General features: G+C 36.8%; 1 protein-coding gene across 1 annotated transcript in view; it reads right to left on the bottom strand.

The window, feature by feature from the left end:
* Positions 1-13770: 13770 nt before the first annotated feature.
* The window catches only part of LOC121415807 (sodium/potassium/calcium exchanger 3-like), a 41771-nt gene continuing 35261 nt past the window's right edge, over positions 13771-20280 (bottom strand). Inside the window, exons 7-9 of the mRNA XM_041609138.1 lie at positions 19872-20198; positions 19313-19414; positions 13771-14916 (exon numbers count right to left, since the gene is read on the bottom strand). Of these exons, the coding sequence (XP_041465072.1) occupies positions 14591-14916; positions 19313-19414; positions 19872-20198 (755 nt within the window). The 3' untranslated portion in view covers positions 13771-14590. The remainder of the gene's footprint in view (positions 14917-19312; positions 19415-19871; positions 20199-20280) is intronic.

The raw sequence follows: 20280 nt of genomic DNA, 5'->3' as shown, positions 1-20280 counted from the left end.
CCCCCAAAAAAAAAAAAGACAAGAAGCAATATATTTATACAAAGGGGTTTACATGATCGTACCTGGCATTGTGTATTATCAAGGCTCCGAAAATAAAGGCTATAAACCACTACCATCATTGTGATTTGACACTGACAAATCATCTATATAAGAAATGAATATCCACATATCCTTTCCCTAACTCCACTAATGACAAAAGGGGGAAAATACTTCTAATCAAACCCCCAACCTATTGATTACATTTTATCAATTCTGTTTGATTGATGCGATTTTCTTTCATTTTGAGACTAGTTTGCATACGCATTGAATATTATAGCTTTGGGAGAGTGTATTTTTGTTTAATTCTATTTGTTGGCAAGGAAATAATGAACATGTGGAGGAGTCATCAACATTTTCCCATTTTTTGACTAACGGGGGATTATAAGAGTGTTAGAAGAGACCCCGAAAGAGAGTTAAAATGATGAGAGTGCTGGGAGAAGAATACAGAGAGAAAAAGAGGGATAGATAGAAGGGGAGAGAGAAGAGACACGGACTTGGAAGCTGGAAGAGTTGAAAATTTTACAATGTTATAATAATTGTAGAATGTTGGAAGGTGATTACTCCTAGTTATTTTGATAATTCGTGATTACAGACATTACAAGATCGAAATTTATTATTAATTTTCTCTGCTTATATTCATATTCATCATTAACAGAATAAAATAAATCAAATTGAAATTATATGATAATACATCCGCAGTTGCATAGTTAAGAGCCCTATTACTTCCTTGTTGTATATAAAAAGGTAAATATTAATAGTTGTTGCCATTGACAATAAATAAACAAAAGTCACCTTTATTTATATTCCATCAAAGCTTTATAACAGAATGTTGACACTAAATCCAGGATGTGAGTGGTGAAATCTGTAGCCAATACGACAAAGAAACCACCTGTTTTCCGTTTTTACTGGGCTCACAGAACACTTTGAATTAAACATTTATGATAATCAAATTCTCTTGACCGCCAACATACCCTTGACTCCAATTAGCGGAGGATCCAGGACTTGATCAAAGAGGGGAACCAAAATATCAGAGTTTCCTCAGAAGGAAAACAATAGAGACAAAATAGTTTGTCACTGAAAAAGCAAAATAAACCCTAAAAATTAGGACAAGACGAAAAAAAGTCACATTCTTAATTCTCATTAAAAAGGTCTCACAACCACCCCCAAAATCAACACTTTTAAATAGAGGGAATGTTACTTTGAACAAAATGGAAGGGGTAACTTTATGGGGGGAGGGCAGACTCCTCCTGTGCACAAATAGATCAGCATCTGACAAAACTAGTCGATTGTACATTTGCTTTTTGTAATTTAATTTTCCATAATTGATCAGACCTGCATACATTGGCTTGATTGGTAAGGGTCATGGAGATGGGAACAAAGTAATGCGAATTGATGCATGGGAATGCTTAACATCAAATCCATACGGATGAGATAAATGATTATCGTCCAAGCCATCTTTAATATGGACGTCGGTCTGTTGACGGGAAGCGAGGTGACCTAATAGTGTTTTAATTTTGCACAATTTTTCTTCGATGAATTTGGGTTATTTGGCCAATTAAATAATTATAATCGTAAACTCCCGTTCCACTTAACATCAAAACCTCACTCGATACTATTCAGATTGTTAAATAGTTTTGTTAAAGTTTCAGTGTTTGGTTAAGTCCAGATAAACACCGATCTGAGAGTTTTTTGTTGTTAAATATTTGTATTTTTGCAGAAAAAACGTAGGATGAAAAGTCAAGTAAAAATGGAGTTATATAAATGATAGATAATATCATAACGTACATCTCTACATCTCTAACCTACAATATTTTTAAATGGTCATGCATCTCGCTACCCAATTGTGAATGGTCGGCATTTATTTCCTGGAATGAGAATTATTACTGCCTAATACCATTTCGAATTTACATTTTACAAGTAAGCGTAGCGAGCGAGAATTTTGTTTTAAAATTTCAAGAACAATCAATTAGTATGATCTAGTTTATTCTAATTCTATATATATAGGCATTATCATAATTTCAAGAAAATTGGAGCGCATGGCCTTTTGTGTCCCCACCCATCATCATTTTTTTGCAGAAAGGTTGTCCAAATGTGTCCTCTATCGCGACCTCGATTGATGCCTATGTCTATCTGTCACATGAATTTCCATGCCTCAACACATGATCTCCCAGTCTTCCAATTAAATAAACCCGATATCTCATGCATTAGTGTCAAACCTTGATAAATTGTAATGGTGAAAACATGTTGACTGACATTGACCATTCATCATGTTCGGTATAGATCAGCTTGGTGTTTTTTGGTGCCAAGCTGCCGCGATGACCTTTTAAACTATTGACTGCATAAATTAAAGACAAAGACGAGGTATAAATATCATGAGTAGACTTTATTCAATAATTAGTTCATCCGAATCGATAAGATATTGATGTGCGTATGCCGTATGGCGCAGCTTTAATTATGAATTTGAAGATGAGCTCAAATGCCAAAAACCAATTATCTTGAAAATTATGAAAACCAGTCATGTCGGCATAGTTATGAAAGCCTATAAGGCCGACCCCGTCACTTGCACGTCCCCTCTCTCAGCATTGATGTATCCCTCATGCTATATATAAACCCCTCAAAAATGTTTGGAAATCTGAGTTTAGCCATTAATTTCTCCCAACTCCCAATTTTACTAAACGCATATTTGATATCATTCAAAAGATTATTCGATTCTCTTTAAAATGATACCATGCTTTTATGATCATGTCATCACGAAAAGAGCAGGATTCAAAAGTGTTGGATGAGGTCTGAATTGAAAAGCTGCAAAACTAGCAGAAATAGTCATGAAGGGTCAACACAGAACATGATTCTTTTGTCTGGGTCTATACAATAGAGAGGAAAATCCATTTAAATCAGCCCCTGCTTCTTCATTTTTTATATTCTGTTGTGGTTTATGAAGTGATGGTTCTGTGAGATGACATGGTTTGAGTCGTGGTTTGGAATACGATGCATGTTTGTTTGTTTGTTATGTGTTTGCTTTTTGCAGAGGTGTGTTTGATTCCATGTTAATGTTGATGTTAAAATGTTAAAAGCGCATTAAAACAAAAGACACCGCTGAGAAACCCACTCACCACCACGTGAAAAAAAGAACAGTGACTTTCAATATTGTGTCATTTTGCAACTTTTGAATTTTGACTTGCCCCACATTCCAAGTCACTGCACCCCCATGTGAACCATAATCATATCATGTAGGGTATCATTTAAAAAAAATGAAATGATCTATTAATTGGTATCAATTACACATTAATATTTACTAAATCCGTGGAGGGATAATCGATCAAAGTCAGATTTCCAAACTTTTGTGAGTTTATATCTCTCTCCCCCCTCTCCATCCCTTCTTCTTTTCATCTCTCTCTCTTATCAATACGTATCTCTATATGACATCTCCCTAAAACATCAAACGTGTTAAAGGGACACCCGAGTTTGATTCATTACCACTTGCGACTTGTGAGATGAGTTGTCGAGTTGAGGTTTTAATTAATTAAGGACAAGTCCACCCCAACAAAAACTTGATTTGAATAAAAAGAGAAAAATTCAACAAGCATAACACTGAAAATTTCATCAAAATCGGATGTAAAATAAGAAAGTTATGGCATTTTAAAGTTTCGCTTATTTTCAACAAAATAGTTACATGAACGAGCCAGTTACACCCAAATAAGAGAATTTGGTGACATCACTCACTCACTATTTCTTTTCTATTTTATTATATGAAATATTTTATTTTCTCGTCATTGTCATGTGAAATGAAGTTTCATTCCTCCCTGAACACGTGGAATTCCATTATTTTAACATTTTGTGCTTCAGGCAAGGAGGTCCTATACGCCAAATTCGTAAAAATTGACATATTGTATAATTCAAACAATAAAAAACAAAAGAAATAGTGAGTGAGTGACATCATCGACTATCTCATTTGGATTTAACTGGCTCGTTCATATATGTTGTTGAAAATAAGCGTAACTTTGAAGTGTCATAACTTTCCTATTTTACATCCGATTTTGATGAAATTTTCAGCATTGTGCTTGTCTGATTTTTCTCTATTGATTTAAATCAACATTTTTCTGTGGTGGACTTGACCTTTATGTTAATACGAGGTGCCGAGTGGGGATATTTAAGTGAGATGATAAGAGTTGAGTTCATTCAATGTCACGTTAAAATGATCTGACAGATCATTTTCCCATTATGTCACATTTTCCCCTTAAAAATTCGTGTATCAATCCTTCCAAACCATCAAGGCGGAGACCTACTCCCGAGAATCTTGCAAGATTGGGTGTTTCGTTAGAATCTGTTGACTGGTCGCCTATTTATAACAATAACGATGTAAACACATGCTTCAATAATTTTCTTAATATTTTTAACAGTGAATTAGACAAGCATATTCCAAAAGTAAAAGATAAACAAACTAACTACAAAAAATCACCGAGACTTCCTTGGATATCCAAAGCACTTTTGCGTTCAATCAACAGAAAAAACAGTTTATATTATAATTCCAAACTTAAAGGTACTCTTCAGGCTAAAACTAAATACACCACATATAAGAATACTTTAACTAAAACAATACGTTTGGCAAAGAAAAGTTATTTTACTGATCAAATAATTCTGTATAAACACGACATTCAAAACACATGGAAAGTTCTTAAACAAGCCATGAATTTATCCAGTAACAAGTCCGATATAACTGAAATTAGGTCTAACGGTGATATTATTGGTGATCCTGAAAATATAGCTAATATTTTTAATGACTATTTTTCATCTATAGGAACTAACCTAGCTCGAAACATCCCCCCTTCAACAAAACACTTTCATGATTACCTAGGTACACCTAATTCTAGTTCAATATTTTTCACTCCCGTAGTCAAAAAAGATATTACTGACGTTGTATCTAATTTGAATAATAAAAAAAGTCCTGGTTATGATGATGTCAATAACTTTATTTTAAAAGGTATAATATCTGAAATTATCGATCCTTTGACATATATTTTTAACCTTTCTCTAACCTCCGGTCAAGTCCCTGATCGCATGAAAATTGCCAAGGTCATTCCATTGTACAAAAAGGGTGACAAGTTAAGTGTCAGTAATTATCGCCCAATTTCTTTATTATCATCCTTGTCAAAAATTTTAGAAAAAGTGGTTTATAGCAAAACAATTGATTTTTTTAAATCTCACAATATTTTTTCTAACTTTCAGTTTGGATTTAGAGAAAAACACAACACAGAACATGCACTATTGAATTTCGTTGATAAAGTGGCCCACGCTTTTGATAATTGCTCACATTTAGTCGGCATTTTTCTGGACTTCTCCAAGGCCTTCGACACCATTAACCATGATATCTTATTACATAAACTTTCTCATTATGGTGTGCGCGGGAAGGCCTTGGAGTGGTTCAGAAGCTACTTGTCCGACAGACGTCAATTTGTATCTTTGAATGGTCATGCATCCAACATGCAATACATTAATTGTGGAGTCCCGCAAGGCAGTCTGTTAGGCCCTTTATTATTTATCATTTATATTAATGACTTTTGTAAATCATCTGATATCCTTTCGTTCATTCTTTTTGCAGACGATTCTAATATATTTTATTCCCATAAAAATCCATATACCTTAGTAAATACTGTTAATAATGAACTTTTAAAAGTCACACAATGGATAAGATCCAACAAATTGTCTCTTAATCTACTTAAAACTAAATATATGCTATTTAGCAATTCCATTGATACACTTCCCATGGACATTGTTTTAGATGACACTAATTTAGAAAGTGTCACATTCATTAAATTTCTCGGTGTTACCGTTGATAATAAGCTTTCCTGGAAATACCACATAGATTGTATATGTAAGATTATTTCGCGAAATATTGGCATTATCAATAAACTAAAATATCATTTTTCGTCGTCATCACTTTTAATGCTATATTCTTCCCTGATCTTGCCTTACTTGAATTATGGGATACTTGCCTGGGGCAGCACCCACCAAACCATTTTAGATAGACTGTTATTACTGCAAAAGAAGTCCCTTCGTGTTATTCATAATTCAGCTTTTCGTTCACACACTGACCCACTATTTTTTGATAGCAAATTGCTGAAGATAAGCGACCTATACTTATTTCATTTAGGACAATTTATGTTTAAATTTGACAAAAACACACTTCCACGTGTATTTGATTCTATGTTTCCTCTTAATCGGTCTTTTCATAATTACCCTACTAGGCAATCTAACGAATTTCATTTACCCCGTTTTAGAACTTTATTGGCAAAGAGTACATTTATGTTCGATGGTCCTAGATTTTGGAACTCCCTCGACATTAACATAAAAAACAGCCCTTCCATACATTCTTTTAAAAGAAAACTGAAAAACTTCTTACTTCAATCCTACCGAGGTCTTCATTACTAATTCCCGCTCGTTATCATCTCCTCTCAGACTTCAAGTTATGTTTTTGTCTTTATCATTTTGTTTTATCCTCTCTTTTCGGTCGTAATTTGTCCTGATTCTATTTTACGTTTATTCTACTTTTGTCGTCCTGTTTTGTTTTTTCTTTTTATTTTTATTATTTCTTCGTTTTGTCTTGTTCTGTGAGTTATCCTGTTCTTTTTCATCTATTCTGTAAATCTTCGTAGGCAAATAGCAACCATTGCGTCTCTCTCTCTCTCTCTCTCTCTATTCTCTTCCTTTAGGGGGGTTCACATTATACAAGCGATGCTTTTGAGTGAATCCCCCATTTCCACAGATACTTTTCTTCCCAAAGTATTATAATTTTTTCTATAAAATATTTTGTATTTTTTTTTTATATGTTATTATCATTAATGTATTGTAAATATTTGTTAAAATGTATGAAAATGATTTGTATATTTGCTATTTCTGTTGGAAATAAAATCTGAATCTGAATCTGTTAATACGAGGTGCCGAGTTGGGATATTTAAGTGATATGATAAGAGTTCTTTAGATAAGAGTTCTTTAAATGACACATTAATACGAGGTGCCGGTTGGGATATTTAAGTGAGGTGATAAGTGTTACGTTCTTTCAATGACACGTTGAAACGAGGTGTCGAGTTAAGGTATTTAAGTGAGATGATAGGCATAGGATTTGAGTTCTTCCAATGACATGTACGTTAATACGAGGTGCCGGGTTGAGATATTTAAGTGAGATGATAAGAGTTGAGTTCTTCCAATGACACGTTAATACGAGGTGCCGGGTTGAGATATTTATGTGAGATGATAAGAGTTGAGTTCTTCCAATGACACGTTAATACGAGGTGCCGGGTTGAGATATTTATGTGAGATGATAAGAGTTGAGTTCTTCCAATGACACGTTAATACGAGGTGCCGGGTTGAGATATTTAAGTGAGATGATAAGAGTTGAGTTCTTCCAATGACACGTTAATACGAGGTGCCGGGTTGAGATATTTATGTGAGATGATAAGAGTTGAGTTCTTCCAATGACACGTTAATACGAGGTGCCGGGTTGAGATATTTAAGTGAGATGATAAGAGTTGAGTTCTTCCAATGACACGTTAATACGAGGTGCCGGGTTGAGATATTTATGTGAGATGATAAGAGTTGAGTTCTTCCAATGACACGTTAATACGAGGTGCCGGGTTGAGATATTTAAGTGAGATAAAAGAGTGCTTTCAACGACACTTTGTCCTTTCCTTCGTATTGTTTATTGTATTGTATTTTGTCTATAGGCGTATCCCACCACAAGCCTCAGCTTTTACGCCTTCTTCCTTAAACCCGACATGTACATATTTATATTTTTCATAACAAATTGATTTATGTATGAATTTATGTTTACGAAAAATGTAATGAAATGGAAGAAAATAAATGTTTTATTTGAATTGAATTAATACGAGGTGCCGAGTTGAGTTGAGTTGATGGTGAGATGTAATGAGTAATTTGAGCTGTCAAAATGAAATGACGGTAAGAGGTGCCGAGTTGAAGGTTAGGCGTGTAAAAGATCAATTTAAGAAACAGAAACAAACAATCATCAGTCATGATTTCATATCAGCGTCTTTAATATACAAAAAATTAAAACCTTTGAAAGAAAAATATATATCAGCTTAATAATTACTGTATTTGTTTAAAAAAAAGAAGAAGAAATTTTACAGCCATAATTATATTGCACCAGAGCATAGAAGTATATACAGGCTGAGTAATGAATAAATTTATTAAGATACATTGACAATTTACAATTACGACGAGAAAATTGATCTGAAAAAAAAATACATTGTTAATATGTAGCTACCGCTACCTTCAGAGTGATACAGTGATTAATTACTTTCCCCGCGAATAATTTATTTTAAAATTTTGACATTATTTATTGCAATTCTATCTCTCGAAAAAGAGCATATAAATTTAGGCCTGTTATACCCGGTCTAAAAAGTGCAATGCTGGATTTCAACAACTTTGTCTTTGTCAGAGAGCGGTGTTGGCTCAGTCGGTAACGCGTCTCGTCGAACCAAAGATCGTGGGTATTATATTTTGGTCGGTGGCAATATTGTACCTTCGATTCATAATAAGTCAACTACAGCGACATTTTGCAACAATAACATACAGTATATACAATATATCAGCCCGGATGTAGTCTACATTTCTAGTCGGATGCTGAAGTTCTATCTTTGTTATCATGCCAAACGTAAACGATGCGTATGATGCGGCAAGACTATAAACAGTACCTATATTATAATGGCTGCTCGACCGTAGTAATCTCGCCGCATCAGATGCAGATACATCGCTTAGGCCCCTTTCACAGTACAATAATGTGGTGCGACTGCTTACAACCGTTGCGATTGTGTGCAACATGTATATTGTGACCAATTTAATGATCGGAAAAGATCGCACGAGCAATTGTGATCGCCCGTTTACGTTCCTCGTAATACCCAGATCCCACTGTCGTGCGATCTTGTAAGAGCGCCACGATCGGCTTTTCGTAACTGATCGCGATTTTTTTGGCCCATTCAACAACTTTCTACGATCAATACGATTGCCACAGCTGATCTGATCTGATACGACCCAATATACGATCACTGCGATTACTCCACGATTAAGGTCACCGTCTAAATCGTGACGCAAATCAATAGAGTGGGAACTAGGTATTACAAAATTAGACTCGTAGAGAAACAACAGTGCAGCCCCCCGCTACTTTATGTCCGTTTCACACTGTGCGATTCGATGCGACATAATTGTTCAAGAAATTGCATTTTGCATTAAATAGGAAAGTTCCAAGAAGTAAAATCATTTTATATAAAGTGTGGTATGATGTTCGGAATACTAAAATCCGTGGTCTGGATGAAGTCCAAATAAGCTTCAAGTCGCAGCTGATGATGACGTCATTACAATTTGGAATTGAATTTGTTTTAATTCATTCAGGGAGGCTCGAACTGGACGGACTCTTAATTTCAGTTGTCCTACCGCTATTCTGTGTGTGTGTATTTGAGTTTTGTCAGACGTGTATCAATCAGATATGATTATTTACGTCTGGGACCGACCTTTAACGTCATCATCCGAAAGACGTGACCAGGGGACCGTTTCATGAAAGGACTTGTCGGACGTTTTATCCGACAAGTCCCATTTTATCCGACAGTTGCCATAGTAACAGTGCCTCACAGCCAATCAGAGTCAGAGAAAGATGTCAGATCTGACAACTTGTCGGACAAAAATATTGATGAAACGCTCCCCCGGGATCGAACCTCGAACCTCTGCATCAATTTGTAACTTCCCCACAGCTTGGATTACAGGCGCACGCCACAACGCCCAGTTATTCTGAACTCTGATTAACAAGATTTATTACTTGGAATGTCCATATCAAAATGTTATCACGATATCTTTGAAATTCGGATCGCAACAAATCGCATACAGTGTGAATTTAGTGTTACCGCACACCTTATGATTGGTCTGCTACCCGATTTCAGAATATTATATGTAGTATAATTTGATGCTAACATTGTTGCTTAGAATATCTTACTGTGTAATGTTCGAAATCATCATACAAATACCCATGTTCAAATCTGTGACTATGCTATCATCTTTCTTAGAATAAAAGCGAATTAAGCCCCTTTCACAATTGACGTATGCGACCTGTTTACGACCGCCTGCAACAGTTTTTTCTTGTTGTTGCACGATCGATCCCTTGGTGTCTTGCGAGCACTCGCAGTCGTTGTAGACAATCGCACGAACTCGAGGTGGTCGGAGTTGGTCGTGACTAGTCGCATCTGAACTTTAAATATGTTCAAAATTCGAACGCGATTAAATACGATTGATTCACTCGCATCAGGTCGTACCATCGGTCGGGCGATCATCGTGTGTTGTTCAACGTTGTACGACTTGATGCGAGAGGTGTCGCAACTATAGTCGCATTTAGTCGACTGGAGGTCGTACAACACTTTCACATGTGCTAGAGAGCTACAGAGACCAGTCTTGCGACTGGGTGCGATAATATAAGACTGTTGTTAGACCGATCGATATTACGGCTTACAACATTCCGCTACCGTTGCATTCGCACGTATGCGACCGTTCAGCCCCTTTCACAATTAACTTCCGACCAGTTTACGACCGCCTGCAACAGTTTTGTCCTGTTGCGCGATCGATCTCTTGGTGTCTTGCGAGCGCTCGCAGTCGTTGTAGACGGTCGCACGAACTCGAGGTGGTCGTGACTGGTCACATCTGAATTTTGAACATGTTCAAAATCCGAACGCGATCAAATACGATCGATTCATTCGCATCAGGCCCTACCCGGGGTCGTACCATCGGTCGAGCGATCATCGTGCGAGTGTTGTTCAACGTTGTACGACTTGGTGCGAGAGGTGGCACAACTAGTCTCATTTACTTGACTGGAGGTCGTACAACACTTGCACATGTGCAAGCGACCTACATGTACAGAGACCTGTCTTGAGACTGGGTGACTATTGCAAGACCAATCGCAACGGCTTACAACATTGCACTACCGTTTCTTTCGCATGTATGCGACCGTTCCACTCGCAATCCCTCGTGCAACACTCGCATGTGATCGCACGAGCACAAATAAGAGCATATGCGACTTACTCGTGTAACGGGGTTTACTGGGTTTTTGTTGTACGACAGCTGTTGCAACTGTGAAAGCCTCTGTGCGATCTTATGAGATGACTAGCGATTGTTGCCTGTTGCAGCTTGTCGCACGACCAAAAGGTCGCAAATGGTCGTACGTCAATTGTGAAAGGGGCTTAATATCTATTCGTAATGACGTCATAGCAGTCGTACGATTGGCTATGATTTGAACTAATTTGGCCTCTACTCCGAAATAAAGGCTTGGAGTCTTTCAAAATGGTTATATTAGTATTCTTTCAATTGATTTAAACCTCAAATAAAATGATATGTTTCATTCACATTGTCAGAAAATGAGCAAAATGCGATTTGTTTCAAAATCGGATCGCGAACAGTCGTAAGGTGTGCGGTGGCTTTAACGTGGATGGAGGGCGGCAAGCGTACACATTACATTCGAATAGACGCTAAAGCCACGACGGTGGGATACGGAACGCAAAAATACTTTTAAACATTACTAGCTATACCCGCAATAATTCTTAGGGATCGATCGTTTCAATATGCTGGTCGATTCCTATGGAAGGAAAAGAAAATTCACAAGACCATCTGTAATATTTCCCCTTTTAGCCAGTTCAGGTTCTCACTCAACACCCTTGGAAATGTCGACAGGGTTTCAAGTAAATGTAATGTATACTTTCTCTTCATTACGTCTATGTGTTTCTATTTGAGTTATGGGTATCGCTACTCATTATGAATACCGGCTCATTAGAAGTATTTATAACTATTTCTATTATAATACTACATCTAGCTACCTAAATTTATTAACTTAGAGGGTGTTGCAAGAAAATATTTGCAATCAATTGCAAATATTCCGCAGCAATTTTACAATTGATTGATCACTTTATATAGCAAATCAAATCAGATTACACTCTTTGTTTCATGGTGCAGATCAGAAATCAATCACAAATTTACAATTAATTGAACAGTTTATGCTTGATTTCGGGAACGAAAATAGACTTAAATTGATCACAAGTTTCTTGCAATTAACGCCCCATTTGAGGCAGTTTATATCTACAAACATGTAAAAATACAAATTAGCGAAATAACAAGATACATAATAACAACATATAGTTAACCCCACACCGAATATTCTTTAAATCTTTGCAAGAAATATCATATAACTATTGTCAGTGTCATAACAACAAAAAAAGAAGAAAATTATTGAAATGATAGCAAAGATCATCAAAAATGTATTATATTGTGCATAAACCGTTGACCTTTCCCTTTATATCGCTTTTGAAGGTTGGGGGAAAATCCCTACATCAACGATGAAGGTGAAATCACTGGGGGGGGGTACTATGTTTGCCGTGGTCAAGCTCCGGACTACACCTCCGGGGTGCCATTTTTTTGTCAGTAAATAGTACACCCGAAGCGAGAGAACAATGAGAATGACGATAATTATAATAGGGTTTATTTAGGAAGATTACGCCCCATGAATATTCAAAGACACGACACTTAAGGATACATCGTAATTTCCGACCTATCGATCAACTCGATCGGTGTTGCTATCAGTAAGCCAATCTTGCAGTGATTTCATATACGCGGGTGCCAGTCTCGCCTACAACGATTTTCATTTCTAATTTTTTTTAATTAGAAATTGAGACAAGACTCTGAACAATATAAGTCCAAGATTTGGATTTTTTCTTAAAAGTCTCCTAAATAGCCTCCTATAGTCATTCCCACTGCCTCTCTCGCGTCAAGTGCAGAAGTGCTGACGAAAAAAAATCGCGTTCGGAGTAAGATAAAAAAAAAAAAAATGCCAAAGAGTGTGAAAAAGATCAGAGCGTTTTACCCACACACGTCTTTGAATATAATAAAGAATCGCTCTTTTATTTGCATCAAATAAATGAAATGCTAAATGCAATATGATACCAACGAGTGCATTTGTGTTTTTTAATATTCTTAATGTGACTGAGGGAGTAACTCGGTGAATCTACTGTGTAAAGAAGTAATCAATACTCATAAAGTAAAGGGAGGAGAGACCTGCGGGTCATAGTGATTCAGTTCGCTTTTCGCCTCCCAGGCACAGGTGACGCCAAACAAAATAATAATAAAGTGATTCAGATGAAAATATTATGCAGATTTCCTGTATGAAGTAAACGTATTTATCACGTATATTAAAAAATGTCCAATGCTGATGATGTGCACTTTTCTCGCAGATTGACGCCTGTTGTCATGGTTAAGTACCCTGTAAGCCAGTTTGTAGTTCTTTTTTGCGCATGATCAAAATATTCTACGCATGATCAGAGGAAGGTAATTTGTACTAAAGTGACATGGTGGTTTAAAATCTAATGAGATAAGCACCAACTTTGATGTCTTGATTATTCATATATTCTTTTGAATTGTGGTTTTCATTTACATCCACAAAAAAACAATAATGAGTCCACGAACGACTGGTATTTCACAGTTTGCCACTACATTGATGCATTCAAAGCAGGAATGCAATAAAATAGGGCCTACCTTGAAAAAGTGTTAATTGGTGTGCTATTCTAGTCACCTGGTCTATTCAATTTCTTCATTCTGCTATGTAAGACAAACTTAGTAATATTTTGCTTTGAAATCTGCCAATCTTAATCAAAGAAATGAAAGGTCATTTGACCAAAATTGTCTTGAAGTAACTACGAACTAGTATATTTCATTCATGAGTCCACTGTTTGAAGAGTAGACTCATTAAACAGTGGACTCATGAATGAAATAGCGTGGATACGGCAACATGCGTCAACAGGCTGAATTCGAACCAGTATATCTAGAACAGACTAGAAGGACTAGAAGTAGAAAATGAAGAGACATTAGACTTTAGTTATATCCACAGAGCGCCTACTTGTCCTGTCCACGCAACTAACGCTATTTTTAGTCTGAATAATGATTCGGAATACATAAAAAGTGAATTCGTTGGCAAGATATCCAACCGCGAATAAGGTCTTTACCAGCGACCGTTGAGGGCATAAACACTTTGCGAACACGTTTCGTTCGTTGGTCCGTACACATTCGATTACTTTTATAGTCTATGAGTTACCTTCTATAGAAATAATCTGGTAAATCGGAAGTTCCCGACTAATTGCAGCGGGTTTTTGCACTACCACTCAGGAAGAATTACAGAACACAGTAAATGTATTGAAAATGCCCGTAAAATGCCCGTAAATGACAATGAATATTTGGGTTGCAAAACCCTCTCAAGAACTTATAATTTTTGGGGGTCAAATATGTCCTCTATGACATTGATCAACAAAGGAGGCTTCGCCTAAAAAAATGTCGTCCCAAGTTCAGGAGCTGACGAAAAATCGCAAGTATGTCATTCATCCAGAGTCCGAACGAAACTGCTCATATCATTCCCACATTTTCGACAAAGCCTCTTGGGTGATCAATCTCATGAAGGGCATTATTTTGACGAAACATTTTTGTTAAAAGTTCTTGAAAGCGTTTTGCGCCGCGGTGCGAAAAAGCCCTACTGACAAGTTGGTAACGTTAATCCGGGAATAATCAGATTCAATTCAAACATTATTGAGACGATAATAAAGATAACAAAGAATATAATGAATAGAACGCCTAGTGGTTTTCCTAATCTGTACCTACAAACGTTAATAAGCACCACGGCGATTACGACCGTCAGAAGAAGAAGCATGGATATATAGGAGATCGCCCCACTGTAGACGGTGACGGTGGATCTGTGATCAATGATGACGGTTTGGATAAACCAGGGAAGACCGAGACCGATGAGAATGTCAAATAGATTGCTGCCGATAGAGTGAGAAATGGCCATGTCACCGTATCCTATAAGAGATAATATCAAAATGCGGCCAATGAAGAATAAATAAACAAATAAATACAATGATACACATTTTTGTACATCACCTTTAGCTCAATAGAAATCAAAGAGAAGTACAATGAATTTAAGTCAAAGATCCCGTAACACAAAACTTAGCAGTGATCGTAGAACATTTTTCTACGATTGATTCCATAGACTACAATGTACAATCAATCGTTAAAATCAAAGCGTACCGCTAATCGCTACCTTTGTGTTACGAGCCCCAGAATACTTATTTCTTTAGGACGAAGAACATAAATATATTTTCTAAAAAAAAAATCATATGAACGATGATTACTTTAATGATAACGACAGCAAAAATCATAATAACAAACCAAGCAAGAATTAAACCAGGACCCCGTTGTTTAAAAGTTACCATTAAGGTAACCTTGCCATGCAATGGTACTTAGCATGGTGTTCTTGATTCTGATTGGCTATTGATCACCGTAACCATGGTAGTTACCATTGGATGGAAAAGTTACCATAATAGTAACTTTTATGCAACTGGGCCCAGGTCAATAATAATAAAAGTGGTATCATCACACCTATCAGTTTGTCACCCGATCTGACACAAAGTTGTCATGGTTACCTATTTCTATGCCAAAAAATTCAATGTCCCATAAGACGAGACTGAAACTTAAGAAATGGGAATTTCTTATTATCTTTGAAAGATGATGATGATGATGATGTATAGATGATGATGATGATGTAGATGACGATGTGATGATGATGATGATAGACGAGGAGAGGAGGGGAGGGTAGAAAATGCTGAACAAAGATGCTGTTAAGATCAACGATGAATGCACTCAATCTCTTTGAAAGTTAATGTAAAAACTAAATAGTAAGTGAAACTTAGGTTATTGAATGCTCATCTTAATCAAAGAGCACGTTTACATAACAACATGCAACTTGTAACATAAATACATTACATGAAGTGGATGGTCAAATAGAAGGGTACCCTAAAGGGCATTACCCTCACATTATACACTCTGTTGGGCCACTTGATCGTGTTGAGTAAAGAGTTCAAGAGGCAATGTGATACAAGAGGGATAGAAATTCAACTTTATACATAAGTATTTGCTCACGGCGACCGCACGGTGAGTCGGAAACGGCAGTTTTATTCCTTCCTATTCAAACCATCTATTATGTAGCTAATGCAAAAAATGTTAGAACGGCTGTTTTCGACTCGCCGTACGGCCGCCGTAGAGCAAATGTGACTGAGGTATTACTTACAGTGTTCGATTCTGGGCTCTAATGATAATTCTTAGGGTCACTGAATGCACGAACAACATTAATGTCAAGTGAATCATAGTACATTACTATTACAGGTGGGTTCGGACTGTCGTGTAACTTAATATCCTCCTTTGGACATGTTGGAAGGGGACGGGGTTGGGGAATTGATCTTCCGACCTTCGATGACCCAACAGTATACTTTCTGTACTATTTTAAAGTTGCTAACTTCACAGAGACAGTGTAGAAAAAATATTTCGACATATGCATATCATTGTATCAATTCATTCAATTCAATTCAATCTAACGCCAATGTGGTCAGCAATTTAACATCTGATGGTCCTAAAACTGCTGTGGGCTTACCACGCCAAAGAAAAGCATTTTAGATTAAAATAAAAACGTATTGCTCGATCAGCAATTGAGAGAAATTGATTAAGTGAGATCATTTAAATAAGTTGTCACTGCGCGCGTGAGGATGTGTGATTTTTATTTTGGAATATCTTGACTAAAAAAAAATTGTTCAACCTATACGTAGGGGAAGGTGGGGTAAGTTGAGCATAGGGGCAAGTTTAGCCACCACCCCAAGCCAATAATGAATGAGTCACACATTGTGGTGGTGTCATGTACATGTAGGTGAAAAAAATTCCCAAGAATAAAATTTAAAGGCAAGGTACTTATTTCTACAATATTATAAGTCATATGAATTCTAACATGTAAAATGCAAAAAGTGTCACAACTTACCCCGCCTTCCCCTACACAAAATACAGGGCCTAGAACCACTAGCTTGAATACCTTTATTGCCCCCCCCCCCCTGACGAGCTTGAAGATTTTTTTTTTTTGCTTGTCACTTTTTTTTCTGGTACAATATCCTTTATTTGTGATTGAAGACTTTTTTTTGCTTGTCATTTTTTTGGCGGACGGTTTGCCCCCCCCCCCCTGTGGAAAATCCTAGGTACGCCACTGCCTAGAAATGTATTACGTATTTCCATTTATTTTATTAGATTATCATAACTTGATTATCGTTATCGTAGTAGTAGAGCCTAAGCCTCATAAACGGGAAGTATTGGGTTCGATCCCCGGCCGAGTAAAAAAAAAAAATGGGACCTTTAGCTTCTCATCAGGCGCTCGCGACATTTTGGAATGGAGAAAGCTAATAATGACATTATGTTATGTAGGGACCAAAACTCATGAGAGCTGAATTGGCTACACTTATCCTTAAAATTTATCCTTAAAATAAAAGAAGTTCCTGCAGCAGAGTCTCGAGATCGAACTCCTGTAATCTTACCAGATTGCGTAATCTTACATTATATCATGTAAAATTACAGGAAATTGGTATTTGGTGTACGAAACCTTACAAATTTCCTTAATTAAAACACAAATTTCCCCTTTTAAAACAGACTTGTTCTGTTAATTGTAGAAAATTCCTGTTTACGAATTTACAAAGTGATTCTGCTATTGCTTTTTGCAAAATCTTGTTTTTTTCTGTAAAATCCTTTTTTTTTCAAACTGTGTACCATTGGTAAATAAGAATTACATTGATTTGCACCACCCGACTTGAATGGCTGATAATACAACAACAACCATGGGTAAATAATAATTATTACATTATACACTGGTAATCACTCCCCCTGATTTTACACAAAAAAGAGAAGATTTTGCAAAAAGCAATAACAAAATCATTCTGTAAATTCATAAAACAGGAATTTTTCTGCAATTTAACAGAACAGGGGGGCGTTTCATGAAAGGACTTGTCAGACATTTTATCCGACAAGTACCAGTTTATCCGACAGTTACCATAGGAACAGTGCCTCTCAGCCAATCAGAATCAAGGAAAGATGTCAGATCTGACAACTTGTCGGATGAAAATATTGATGAAACGCTCCCCGGGGGGGGAGTGTTTCACAAAGATTTAAGTATGACTTAGGTCGCACTTAAATGTTGAAGCCTACATGATATGCAACGCGCAATCTTATTGATCAATACGCAGAAGTGCGCGTCCTCTTGGCATGATCTGACCAATGCTGTCATGCCTTTTATACTGCGCGCAACTAGACATTTAAGTGCGACTCTAAGTCATACTTAAATCTTTGTGAAACACCCCCAGGTCTGTTACAAAGGGGAAAGGGGTTTTTCATTTAAAGATTTATTCCTCACTGTTTAATTAATGCAAGCGCGTAGCTCGAGCAGAACTTCTTTATATTTCAAATTTTGTTGTTGCTAGTGGATAAATAAAATTGATTGATATTTCATTTGTAGTAATTACATTTTATAGCGGGTTGGTTGGTTGGTTGAGTTTAGTGGTGATGGCGCTATTTCATCGATATCCGATGATTTCCGCCAGGCTAAGCAAGAGGGATTCCACCCTCCCTTGCACAGTTCTCGGGAGCAAATGTGTGTATATGTGTGTATATTTGAGTTTTTGAATGGGAGAGGACGGTTCGTGGTAAAATATCTTCCAAGCGTACGTGCATTTCACCTTTATCATAAACTGTCCTTAAACTCTGCAAGTTCATCAAATAAACAAAATATTTATCTAATTTCAAAGAAAAGTATACAATCATTTGTAATAAATCTAAAAGGGAAGAGTAATGTAGGTAAAAGCATAATCCTAAAAAATAACTTTCGCACCATTGACTTTGTGTACATTTAGGAAGCGCGCGATGAGATCGGACGGTTCGTGGTGTTGTTTTAAGCGTGTTCGCGCATCTTTTGCAAACCATTTCCTCATTGCCATGGAAATCTAGACATACTGCAAGAAACTTAATGACCTATGCTTTCATACATGTCATATAAGGGTATTTATTACAAACAATCTAATTATTGTGGTGCAAAAAATGACATTTGAAAAAAAATCTAAAAATGCGTTTTATGAAAAACTATAACTTTCGTTGGAAAATACCCAGTAAGGACGGTTCGTATACTAAATGATACAGTGACCTGAAAGTTTTTATGCATTTCTATTATTCTCTTCTGGCTAAAAAAAATTGCAAAGGGGACGGTCAGTGAATATCTTATTGTTAACTAGCCAGTTGTTATCTGGCCTAGCCAGTCCATCGTTATAGAGACCGACTGGTTATCGACCCTTTCCAATTTTAATCCCACTAGACCTATAGCAAAATGTTATATTCTTACCTCCACGTGCAGCGATGATACTCAGCATAGTATCAGGTGTGCTGGCTCCCGCAGCAAGAAGGGTGAGACCCATTACTGTGTCTGGTATACCAATCGTGTCACCTGTAAAACGAGAAAAATTAATCGTTTATAGTCGAGAATTTCTGTATAGGTAATCACAGACATCCACACCCCCACTGGAAAAAGGCCTAACTACGCCACTGAATATACATGGACTGTAATTGTAGAATAATAACGAAAGTCAACCCATATGATCATATCTCTATTGTACAAATTCAGTTTTGAAATGGTTTTCTCTTGAATCGAGGCGTAAGAAAAATCTTAAATATATGTTTATAAATTAGTTCATGGCATGTTATCTCCAATCATGTCTGAAAGGTTTCAACCATCTTTTCGCCATTATTCACTCCGTAATTCTCATAACTTTGCATTACCGAACCCCAAACAGAATATTCATGCAATCAAATACAATACAGCTGTTTGTAATGTTGGGCTCAGAAAGGCACGATCACGGTTAACCAAAAATTACTTCAAATTAGAAATATGAAAAAAAAATTACCTAACACTGTGACCATCCAAACGAGGACATAGGTTAAGACTCCTATCCAAAACAGGGCTATTATAAAGGTCAAGACGTAGAATCGCTGCCATCGTTTTTTTCGGCAGTCTGGGATTGTTAAAGCGAAGACGGCGATTATAGGAAGAGCGAGCATATGGGCGTATCGGCTACACCCCTTTCTTGGTAGTTTGAAGGGAGAATCTGGCTCTCCGTTGTCGTCACCGTCATCATCGCTCTCCTTGTCTCTGCTCTCGTTCTGTTCTAAATCGCCTTGAGGGCTCACTTGCACGCCTTTGTCGTTGTTGTTCTTTCCTATGTTGGTTGTATCTAGGTATGGAATGATATGAGCATGAAGTCTCATTAAGAATGGGTCAGGATGGAAGAAGAGACCATTGATATATAGAATCAT

This window comes from Lytechinus variegatus, chromosome 5 (assembly GCF_018143015.1).
Source record: "Lytechinus variegatus isolate NC3 chromosome 5, Lvar_3.0, whole genome shotgun sequence".
Classification (NCBI taxonomy): Eukaryota; Metazoa; Echinodermata; class Echinoidea; order Temnopleuroida; family Toxopneustidae; genus Lytechinus; species Lytechinus variegatus.
This window is presented reverse-complemented; position numbering and strand designations above follow the sequence as displayed.